Source organism: Borostomias antarcticus (genome assembly GCF_949987555.1).
Source record: "Borostomias antarcticus genome assembly, contig: scaffold_219, whole genome shotgun sequence".
Taxonomy (NCBI): domain Eukaryota; kingdom Metazoa; phylum Chordata; class Actinopteri; order Stomiiformes; family Stomiidae; genus Borostomias; species Borostomias antarcticus.
The window spans coordinates 82,773-95,122 of record NW_028175736.1 but is presented as its reverse complement, the minus strand read 5'-3'; the positions used below and the strand labels follow the sequence as shown (position 1 = coordinate 95,122).

At 46.0% G+C, this 12,350-nt stretch overlaps 1 protein-coding gene and 1 long non-coding RNA gene across 2 annotated transcripts in view; both read right to left on the bottom strand.

Annotated features, from left to right (window-relative positions):
• LOC311329236 (H-2 class II histocompatibility antigen, I-E beta chain-like) overlaps positions 1–2,454 on the bottom strand; it is a gene marked incomplete at its 5' end in the record, with an annotated part of 31,304 nt that extends 28,850 nt beyond the window's left edge. Inside the window, 2 exons of the mRNA XM_084463111.1 lie at positions 941–1,042; positions 2,443–2,454. Of these exons, the coding sequence (XP_084319237.1) occupies positions 941–1,042; positions 2,443–2,454 (114 nt within the window). The remainder of the gene's footprint in view (positions 1–940; positions 1,043–2,442) is intronic.
• An 878-nt stretch (positions 2,455–3,332) lies between these two features.
• LOC311329233 lies at positions 3,333–3,875 on the bottom strand. The gene is made up of 3 exons (XR_014631291.1): positions 3,825–3,875; positions 3,633–3,727; positions 3,333–3,506 (listed from the first exon to the last, which is right to left on the bottom strand). It is a non-coding gene; the product is annotated as an uncharacterized lncRNA (long non-coding RNA).
• Positions 3,876–12,350: the final 8,475 nt, after the last annotated feature.

Here is a 12,350-nt window from a genome sequence, read left to right as displayed (position 1 = left end):
CATATTATTATATTATTATACTCACAGGTATAGTGAAGTGAGGTCATATTATTATATTATTATACTCACAGGTATAGTGAGGTCATATTAGTATACTCACAGGTATAGTGAAGTGAGGTCATATTATTATATTATTATACTCACAGGTATAGTGAAGTGAGGTCATATTATTATATTATTATACTCACAGGTATAGTGAGGTCATATAAGTATACTCACAGGTATAGTGAGGTCATATTAGTATACTCACAGGTATAGTGAGGTCATATTATTATATTATTATACTCACAGGTATAGTGAGGTCATATTAGTATACTCACAGGTATAGTGAGGTCATATTAGTATACTCACAGGCATGGTGAAGAGACAGGTCATATTAGTATACTCACAGGCATGGTGAAGGTCTCCAGAAAGCTATGGTTAGGACACGTCTTTTTCACTAGGATGTCCAACGCACCCACCAGTCCACAGCACCGCAGCTATAACACAAGAGACAGAGAGAGAGACAGAGAGATAAAGAGAGAGATAGACAGAGAGAGAGAGAAAGAGAGATAGAAAGAGAGAGAGAAAGAGAGAGAGAGAAAGAGAGAGAAAAAGAGAGAGAAAGAGAGAGGCAGAAGATGTCAGGCAGTGAGTGAGTGCGTGCGTGAGTGCGTGCGTGAGTGAGTGAGTGCGTGCGTGAGTGAGTGAGTGAGTGAGTGCGTGCGAGTGTGTGTGTGTGTGAGTGCGTGCGTGAGAGTGCGTGAGAGTGCGTGCGTGAGTGCGTGCGAGTGCGTGCGTGCGTGAGTGCGTGCGAGTGCATGTGAGTGCGTGCGTGCGTGCGTGGGTGTGTGTGCGTGTGCGAGTGTGTGTGTGCGTGCGTGCGTGCGTGCGTGCGTGCGAGCGAGCGAGCGAGTGCGTGAGTGAGTGAGTGCGTGCGTTAGTGAGTGAGTGCGTTCACCGTATTGTGGAAGATGGTCAGCGTGACGGCCATCGCCGGGTCTCCTTTGTCCACATAGTGAGCGTAGACCGACGCGTAGAACATGGCCAGACGCCCGCTGACCTGCACGGAGGAACACACAGTCCAGTTAAACACACAGTCCAGTTAAACACACAGTCCAGTTAAACACACAACAAGTGTCCTTCACAGTCACATCAGCCGTTTGTGTGTACCTTGTCAAATTTGTAAAGTATGGCGCAAATGAATTCTTTAATGTGTTTTAATATGTTTATCAGTATACTGCACTGTAACTTTTATTCCTGTATTCTATTTGTCCTGCTTTTTGTTTTAAATGTCTATAATGACTTGCTTTTTGTTTTAATGCTTTTAATTTGTCCTGCCTTTTGTTTTAAATGTCTATAATGTCTTGCTTTTTGTTTTAATGCTTTTAATTTGTCCTGCCTTTTGTTTTAAATGTCTATAATGTCTTGCTTTTTGTTTTAATGCTTTTAATGTCTCATGTAAAGCACCTTGAATTGCCCTGTGGCTGAAATGTGCTATATAAATAAACTTGCCTTGCCTTGAATGCATTTTTAAACTGGACTACACTTAATTTAAATTTCCTCAACTTAACGCACACTTACTCCGAAGGATTTATATTTTTAGTTGAAGGACAATCGCAGCTACATTTGCCATCAATAGTTTGGTCACTACCATTCAGCTTAAAAATAGATCTACAAACACAAAAGTTATAAAGACTATTTTTTTCTGCCCTCACAAATGTTGTTAAAACACCCCCTAAATGATAGTGATGAATTGTTTTGTCAATATGAAAGTTGTTCATCAAAGTCTTGGTTATGCAATGATGTAAAAAATATTTAGAACATCCTAGATCTAAATAGCTCCAAAAAAAAAAGTTGAGTCACAACAGTTCCCAAATTTAGCAGGCTAATTAGCAGCCAATCAGAATATTCATTACCCAGACCACACCCCTACCACACCCCATGATCTGTCACAATGGGCCATCATCTTGGACAAAGGACAGTAACAGCCTGTCACCTGTCTGCCTGTGACTCACACACCCAGAGCCATGCAGAAGACATGAATAAAATGTTTTATTTATCTAAAAATTCAAACATATAACCACTGTTGTCCATCAAGTGAATGTATTTGGTACACTAACAGTTAACATGTCTTGTTGTAGGCTATTTGCACGGGCACCAGGATATATGGAAGCACAAACACGCAGCACTTTGTCAGAAAGAAGGGGGTCACCAGAGGTACACACCCAGCGAAATGGCCTGAAGCCCAATGAGAAAATGTCCCTGTGGAAAAGGCAGAGTGACAGAGGGATCATGGACAATTTGTTGGCCTTGCGGTTTCTAGACTTTCAACTGTCTAGAGGCAAATGTTATTATTCTGCTGCTCGTTCAACTTTACCTTCAACCAAATCACAAAACTCATAACTCACCCCATAATGTGCTGGACATGGGGTAGCGGAATTCTGTAGCTCCACCACCGACCGAGGCCCGCATGTCTCAGGATTGTGTTCTCCAAGTCATGTTCCATACTTTTGTGAGTGAAATACTCTTCAGAAATCCTTCTTCCCTACTAACACAATCAGGTTGCAGCAATGTTGCAGAAACGTGCAATTTAGACTTTTGTATGGTCCACTCAACGTCAAGTTAAACGTGCATGCAACGCAAACGCGGTATCTGCACACAAGTTGCTGCAACGTGCAGGTCCAACGTGTCTGCAACGTGCCTTCAATGTGTACACAACGTTGTGATTTCCGCGATGATTTCGATGTATATTGCTGCAACGTTGTATACACGTTTATATATTACTTTGTTACGTTGCTGCAACGTGGTCTACACTTCCGTTGGCTACATTTATAATTTGCATTACAAAACAAATCAGCTCCTTGCACAAGCTCCACTACTTCCTGAAACTCTTTACAGGCATATTTCTTTACCGTCCTATACTATTGGATAGCAATAGCGATGAATCCGGTGTGCAGCACACCTGATCAATCACTTCCATCCACTAGTATAGGACAGGAAAGAAATACGCCTGTAGAGTGTCAGGAAGTAGTGGAGCTTGTGCAAGGAGCCTATTAATGTCATAGTCAATGCAGCAAGCAAAATTATGGTACAAAAGTTATGACACAACACCATTCAGTCAAGAACAATTTATTTTATTAAAAAAGTACACAATGTCTGGCCTGCAACATGATAAACAAGTTTAAAAACAAAAAGGATTTAAAAAAAAAAATACAAAAAGTTATTTACAAAAAAAGTTATTTAAAAAAAAAAAAGGCAGGCTGTGCTCAGATGGGGGGGGGGGGGGCTGTGCTCAGATGGGCTGCGGGTGGGCGTCAGATGGGCTTGGGGGGGGGCTGTGCTCAGATGGGCTGCGGGTGGGCGTCAGATGGGCTGGGGGGGAGCTGTGCTCAGATGGGCTGCAGGGGGGCGTCAGATGGGCTGGGGGGCAGCTAGGAAGGGAAGTCTTCCTCATCAGAATGCTGGGGAGTGCTCAGATGGACTGTTCTTGGATGGGCTGTGCTCAGGCGGACTTCTGCAGATACCTAAAGACACAATGAAATGGCAGTAAATACACAACGCACATACATGCACAAAAAAGTGGTACACAATCTTTGGAACCATGCAGTGTCACTGGGTAGGAGAAACCAAAAAAAAAAGACATCACTTACCCTTCTGCATTTAGCAGGGGCATGTTTCAATGTCTCCTGCAGCTGGGCGGCCACCTACGCCATCATAGCCTTTGGCATGGAGACCATCACTGCACCTTTAAGTTATCAAGAAAGGTAATGGTTTCAATTCACATCGGTCATGGAACAAAGACGATGTATTAAAAAATATTCAAAATATGAACCATTTCTTACGTGTTAGAACATTGAAGAGTGTCATACTCTTCAGTGGCTTCTTCCCCTTCTTCCCGTGCACACTGTAGGCGCTCCACACCGCATGTGTGGCTACAGCTGACAGCACCCGCCGGACTGTGTCCGCCAATTCTCTGCCACCAATGGCACCTAGGTATTGTGTCTGCAAAACAAAGACAGTCATTTACTGTACCCTTCCCTGCACTGCAAAAATAAGACAAAGTTCTGCCCTGCAGACACTCACCATCTTCCTCTGATGTTCCCGGTCCTTCAACCTGGCCTCACAGACCTGCAGCTCCTCGTCCGTTTGAGCAGGGTTCAGTACATCCAGCACTTCTCCCTGGGCTCCAGACTCCACAGGCCGCATGCTCTGGGCCAGTTCCCTCACAGTCCGTGCAAGCTCACGGAGTTGCTCCCGCATCTCTGAGAACTGCTGATGTACAGACCTCTGGAAATCTAGATAAACACAGATGTGGCTATAAGTACATTGACATAAAACTAAATGAAACTCAAAATATATCCCTGCATGCAACATGAAGTAGTCCCATACCAGCATCTGCAGAGCAGCATCGATTAGGTAGAGGGGTACATGGAGTCAATGGTGCTGGAGCCGTTTTATTGGGCGACGGCATCACAGACCTAACTGAAAAACAAAAGGGATAAAGGAAAGGGATTAGCAGGAAACTGTATGGTGTTGGCAGCATGCTTTGGCTTCTAGCATTTGAAGGAAAATAAATTAAGACATTAACAGGTAGACATCACAACACCACAGCAGTACATGCCACTCTTACCTGGTCTGGCTGGGGTGCTATACATGAAGCCTGGGCTCGCATGGTTTTCGCTCACAGGGGATGAGCTCGGAAAATCTGCAAGATGAGTAAATGGTATTCAATCTAAAAAAGCCAATCACAGAGCTAACTGAAAACCTAAAGGGATTAGCAGGAAACTTTATGGTGTTGGCTTTGGCTTCTGGCATTTGGAGGGAAACTAAATAAAGACAAGACAGGTAGACACCACAGCAGTACATGCCACTCTTACCTGGTCTGGCTGGGGTGCTGTATGATCTGGCTGGGGTGCTATACATGGGGCCTGGGCCCCGCTCGCCCACATGGGACAAGCTTGGAAAATCTGCAAGATGAGTAAAATGGTATTCAATCTAAAAAAGCCAATCACAGAGCTAACTGAAAACCTAAAGGGATTAGCAGGAAACTTTATGGTGTTGGCTTTGGCTTCTGGCATTTGGAGGGAAACTAAATAAAGACAAGACAGGTAGACACCACAGCAGTACATGCCACTATTACCTGGTCTGGCTGGGGTGCTGTATGATCTGGCTGGGGTGCTATAAATGGGGCCTGGGCCCCGCTCGCCCACATGGGACAAGCTTGGAAAATCTGCAAGATGAGTAAAATGGTATTCAAAATAAATAAAAAATAGTCCAACTATCAGTGTGCAGTAGGCATAGACATTTCATTTCAACACAAACATGCAGTTTCAGTTTTAACAGGAACGCCTGTTTTTGACTCGAACTCCAACAATACACACCGATATTACTAATGTGGCAAACAAAGCTGCCTCCATCTTTGTTTCGAGCTAACGCTATTGTCTATGATACCGCGGTTACCTCGTGGGTGGCATTGTTCTCAGTCTCCCACTTTCCAGATAAATGGAAATATATAAAGCATTATCTTGGCTTCGCCTTCACTGTTGCCTATGTAATATTAGCCTAAGATTCGTGATGGCCTTAGAAAGCCTGACACGAGCGAGCTCCCAATGTGAGTCTCAAATTCAGCAGAGTCAAACAAACAATTCACATTTCCCTCAGTCCAGCGGCCATTTTAGTGTTCAACGTTACCTAACACAAACTACCAGCTCAGACCGTTCGCTTATGTTTCTGCAAATGTTCGCGGCGAACACAAAGCCAGCAGTAACAGAAAAAAGGTTTTATAGGTGCAATAGTTTGTCGGAGTATTTGCAATATTGTCTAAACGTTAGCCAAGTTCGGGCCTTGACTTAGCTAGCTAACATTAGGTAGCGTGCTAGCTAGCATTAGGTAGCGTTAGCTAACATTAGGTAGCGTTAGCTAGCATTAGGTAGCGTTAGCTAGCATTAGGTAGCGTTAGCTAACATTAGGCAGCGTGCTAGCTAGCATTATGTAGCGTTAGCTAGCATTAGGCAGCGTGCTAGCTAGCATTATGTAGCGTTAGCTAGCATTAGGTAGCGTTAGCTAGCATTAGGCTTCCAATTCCTGAACTTAGTTTAGCGTTCAGGTTATGAGTTACTTCTGTTTACTTAAATCTTATATTACCGGTAAGTAAACAAATAAATAGCTAAACCAACGGTCAAATCAATGTAATTTGATGAGAAAAAAACCCCCGAGGTAACTGGTATAACTTACCAGATCTGAAGTGCGCACCACACTGTGTTTGTTGGTCCCCAATCTGTTCTCTTTATGGCTTTAAACCACAGCTTTCGACGGTTCCTCTGAAAAGGGTGACATCTCGAGGGGATGCTGAAGAATCTGAGGCCATCATCTTGTCCTTTTCTGTTTGTACAGTTCACAGCACAGCAGCTTTGAGGCATAATAAGCTACATGAAACGGAGCTCCTGGCTACTGTGGCTAGCGTTGCCTTTTTACCCAGAGGCCTCGTGCTCGCTCTGCTGTGACGTAGGCGGCGAACCCATCTATAGGGAGGGAAAATAATCTCATCGCCCCCTAGTGGAAGCGTTCCATAATGCCGAGAGAATGAATGGGATTTCTCGACACGTCTTTTGAAAAATGATATCTTGGTCGACACCGAAAAGTTAGTAGAATTTTTTTTAATTAATGAAAAAGCATTCAATTTATAACAAACAGGTAAATATACAATCAATAACATTTCTAAGATGCGTTATTAACCTCAACATACAGTACAATATGAAGGATATAAGCGAAAATAAAATAAAAAATAAAAAAGACAGGAGCAGTTTGGCAAAGAATCCTGCCTACTTTAACTGTGAACCAAGCAAGCAGTGACGTCACGGGATAGCCCGATTGCAATCCTATTGCTAGCCTAATAGGACTTTAATCCAACGTCACTGCAACGTTATTTAATGACGTTGCAGGGACCCATATTGTCAATGTTTCTGCAACGTTGCAGAAAAGTCTAATTAGACTTAGGAGGGTAAAGTTATTTTCGACCTTAGATGGACGTTGTCACAACATCGCCTGATGGTAACGTTGCAACTTACCTAAGTACAACTTATGTGCAACGTTGCTGCAACCCACTGTGTTAGTAGGGTTAGTGTAGAACCCTACTAGATAATGCGCTGAAGCGCACTGATGTTTCCAGAAGCCTTTTATTGTTCATCCGTCCATATATTGAACACAATGCTTCCTATCAGTTTCCTCAAGAAACACCGAGCTACAGGAGAGATGATGGAAATAAAATGAGCTCAACATACAAACTTAAACAGACCATATCAATTGGTGTATAAGAAAGCTTGCATTACCGTCGCATTACAGCCATTCATTTAACTCCATCTAACATCAGGAGTAACATCAGCGCCATTGAGGTAGAAATGCATCAATTGAATTAAATACTTCTTAACAGTTAGATCGAAACAAATCACACAACAAACAATACCTTGTTCCCGTTCCAGATAGGTGCTTAATGGGTTACAGGTAACAACAATAGAACTCCAAAGAGGTGACGGCGATGGCGACTGCACCCACATAAGGGCACCATCAGTGAATGAATACGTCTATGTGAATCGCAAAAATGTGCACACTATAAATACCCAAATCATATGTGACGCCGACATGCTCATCACAAGTGTAGTGGCACGGTGTCCTGGCTCCATGCATGACTCATCCATCCTGGCGCACAGCAGGGTAGGGACTAGACTGGAGGCAGGCGCTGCGCGTGACGGCTGGCTTGGTGTGTGCATAGCCAAGATACATATTCTTTGTCTTATTTACTTTAATCTTTATTAGCATTTTCCATCCATACAACGACAATACAATAAAACATAAAAACTTACAATAACAGCTTATGGGTACTTCCATCCATGCAGCTTTTTTTTCTTACTCAAATATGACTATTTTAATATTAGTGGTATCATCACACTTCCTTCTATAATCCATCCATTTTTCCCATCTCCCTTCAAACTTCCCTTCCTGCATCCTCAATGCATAAATAAATCTCATAAATCTCCTCCACAACACCCACCACTGCTCCTTGGTTGGGGGTTCCACCTTATACCAAGCCCTCATTATTGTCTTTTTACTAGCAACCAATAGTACTTTCACTAGGTATCTGTCCCCTCCTTGTACATCATTCTGTTATGTTTGCCAAGATGTATATTCAAAGCTGATAAGAATGAGAACCAGTCAAGACCCCACCACAAAATGAGGACCCAAGCCCTCAGCCCCCTCCCCGTCATGAGGGTTACCAGCGGGGCCAAAGGGCCCACACTGAGGTCATGCGCCAGCTATGAAGACACAAACAAGTAAGGTTCACATTTCTACCATTTTATTGTCTGTTGGTGGGTGACTGTGTGAGGTGTGTGAGTGCGTTTGTGAGTGAATGTGTGAGGTCCGTGAGTGTGGTAGTGAGTGACTGTGTGAGGTCCTTGAGTGTGGTAGTGAGTGACTGTGTGAGGTCCGTGACAGCATGTGTGAGGGAATGAAGTGCAGTGAGGATGTCCTGTTGGCTCTGGTGGTGTAGTGTGGTGACCTCCACCAACTGCTGCACAACTGCCCCACAACTGCCCCAATCCCTTCTGCCATTTCCCTCTGGGCCTCTAGGGTCATGAGCCTCCAGCACAGCGTCTGAGAGGAAGCCCAGCCCTCAGGGACCCTTGAGGCAGGGACGCTGGCAGCCGGAGGTGGAGGCGTGGGCGGTGGAGACGGAGGCGCTGGAGATGGCACTGGAGGTGGAGGCCGGTGCGCTGGAGGTGGAGGCACTGGAGGTCGTGGCGCTGGATGTAGAGGCTGCAACCGGCGGGGGCACGACCGTCAGGTCAAGGACCACTGCAGACTCCCCCTCCTCTGAGTCCCACCCCACGTCAGAGTCTGGAGAAACAATTTCAGTCATTTTCTTTGTGTTTGTCTGTTAACTTGATTATGCATTAAACATTTTATTGTGTAGCCATATTCAATTGATTTGTTTTTCTGTTGGCAGCCAAATAAATGCTTAAGTGTGATTTACCGGGTGATTTAGATGAGTCTTAATTTCCCAGAGGGGAAAATGTTTAATGTGGTCTAACATTATGAAGTGGTCATCTGTGTTATCGTTCCCTGTTTTTGGTCCTAAATCAATCATAGCCTACCACAGAATGTGTGGAATGTTTGCTTTCCTCACAGCCACATAATACAGCATGTCCGTGTAGACTACGCCAAATACAGGATGCACGAAACGTACAGTAGGCTACCTAAACTGTAGGAGCAATCAGACAAATGTAGGCTCGTACAAATAGCTTACCTTCCGAAGATGATTTTCTTTCCTCGCGTGGACCTCACCAACAAGCACATGCACCTCCGTCTCCGAAAAGTTTCGGCGTTTCCGCGTTTTTCCATAAACGTATTTGTCTTTCCTATGCTCCACGCTATATTATGTCGGTTCCTTCCGGGGTATCCACGTTGTGCGCTGTCATAGTTTTGACCATATATGGTTGAATTTGGGCGTGGAGAGGGCGGAACACGGGGCGCGTGCGCGTACGCTCTCTCCTCCGCCAGCGTCGGATTTTCTGTGGTGAATTTGGCGCAGCAGCGTGTCCGACATTTTTGATAGATCCGAAAAGCGTGTAAATATTCTCGTCGTACGCTACTTTTCGCATTTTCCTTGTTTTCGTCGTACGCCCTCTTTTACACCTGAATTTACACGCTCTTTGATAAATGAGGCCCCTGCCGTGCTGCACAGCTTCATGAGAGAGAGAAGCGAGAGTCCGACAGGTAGGTGTTGCCGGGGGTCTTATGTTATGTAGCCAACAGCCCCACCTTGTGGGCGCTGTTATATATATACCTGCCTCACGTGTTATGACCCAGATCTGTTATGTGCACGGCCGACTAATACATGGCATTTACAGACACAGCCCGACTCTGTCCTTTATTCATGCACATGCACTCATAACATGGTGTCAGAAGTCCTATTAGGACCCACAGTGAGCCTAGCGTGACCTGTCGCTGGAACAGCGTGCTTTTATTTGTTTTGGTCAAGATATTTAGTAGTTCCGGTTAGCCTGCTAGCATTAGCGTCACGTCGGGACAATGGCATCCAACATACCGGAGGTATGAGCCAATGAAGATGACGGGGATCTTCACAGCAACTGGGCGAACTTTCAGGCAGAGTTCGAGGATTATCTGCTTGCGACCGGGCTCGACAAAGAAGAAAAGCCGGTGCAGGCAGCGACGCTTCGGAGACTGATGGGGAACGATTGCCGCCATGTCTATAAGCACAACCTGGGACTCACGGCGGAGCAACAGAAGGATGTGGGAGCAATATTGGAGGCACTCGAGAGATACTTCACACCCACCAAGAATGTCATCTTTGAGAGGTACGTCTTTGGCAACCTCAAACAAGAGGAAGGAGAGCTTGTGGATGCTTTTGTCACTAGACTGAGAGAAAAGGCTGCCTCATGTGACTATGGAGCTTTGAGAGACGAACTCTTAAGGGACAGGCTTGTCCTTGGGATAACTGACGAGGGCGCTAGACGACGTTTGCTAAGAGAAAAGGACCTGAAATTGGATGAGGCTATTAACATCTGTCGTGCAGCCGAGGTGATGGACAATAAGTTAAAATCCATGTCACTGGTCAGCTCTGGGCCTGGGGAGAGCATTAAAGCAACACATGTACAGCGACAAGGACGGAGGTCTACCAACACATCTGCACAGCCACACGGCATGAGAGGCACAGGGGAATGCAAGTACTGTGGCACACTGCACAAACGTGGGCGAGACCTGTGCCCCGCATTTGGAAAATCATGCCGCTTATGCGGCACTGCTAATCACTCAAGTATGCATGAAAAGAGGCCAGCAGGCACGTCAGTTGAACGCCGTGGATGACCCGCCGCTAGGGGACCCGGGTGACAGCGACCGTGATGAGAGAGACGTGTACTCAGCAGAGAGCTTGGGGGCAGTGAACACTCAGGGGAAAAAGTGGTTTGTCAACCTGCCTCTACACAGAGGGGTCCAGAGGTGCCAGCTTGACTCTGGAGCCACCTGCAACGTGATGAGCATCAAGGACAAGATGAGACTAGCGCCTAGAATGCGTCTTCGGAAAAGTCTCACCAGATTGAAGCTTTACAACAGTGAATAGATGACCTCGATGGGAGTGTACAGCACACAATGTGTCGTTAGGGGCAAAACGCACATGCTGGACTTTGAGATCGTGCGTACTAGCCAGAAGCCCTTGCTTTCAGGGGAGACATGCGAGAGACTTGGTCTGATACGTTTCACCATTCCAGAAGAGCTGAACAAACTGGAACATTGTCAGATGGGTGAACTAACTAAAGAATGTCTTGTTAGCACCTACCACGACGTGTTCACGAGCCCTGTCGATTCTCTGCCAGGTGATGTTCACTTTGAGCTGGATAACACTGTGGCGCCTGTGCAGTGCGCTCCAAGGAACATCCCGGTAGCCCTCAGGGAAGCTGTTCGAGCGCAGTTGGATCATCAGTACGAGAAGGATGGACACTTAACCACAGTCACTCAACCCACAGACTGGATTAGCAATCTTGTCATAGTAAAGAAGCCAGACAAATCGCGGCTTTGCATTGACCCCAAGCCCCTTAATCGAGCTTTAAGGCGGTCCCACTACCTCATGCCCACTTTAGATGACGTGCTGTACAAGCTGCCGAAAGCATGTATCTTCATCCTGGTGGATGCACGAGATGCATTCCTTCAGTGTCGCCCGGATGAGGAGAGCAGCCTGATGACAACATTCTTGACGCCATGGGGTAGGAAACGGTGGCTGAAACTTCCTTTCGGTGTGTCTGTCGCACCAGAGCTGTACCAGAGGAAGCAGCATGAGCTTCTGGCCGGGTTGAAAGGGATTGAGCCCATAGCCGATGACATCCTCATAGTGGGCTGTGGGGACACAGAGGAGGAAGCCATTCGCGACCATGACACAAACCTCATCGCTCTGATGGACAGATGCAGAGAAGTGAAGCTGAGGCTGAGCCTGAAAAAGCTGCAGTTTCGAGTGAAGGAGGTCCGCTTCCACGGCCATGTACTCTCAGCGGAGGGTCTCAAAGCTGACCCTGACAAGGTCAGGGCGGTTCTGGACATGCCTAACCCCACGGATGCGAAGGGGGTTCAGCGATTTGTCGGGTTCGTGAACTACCTGTCCCGGTTCATGCCACGCCTGTCAGAGGTGTGTGAACCGCTGAGAAGATTACTGGACAAAGATGTGCTGTGGCACTGGCTGCCCAAGCATGATGCTGCTATGAAGGAAATCAAGACGCTCGTCACGGCGGTGCCAGTCCTACGATATTATGATGTCAGCAAGCCGGTCACCATACAGAGCGACTCCAGCCAGACCGGTTTGGGCT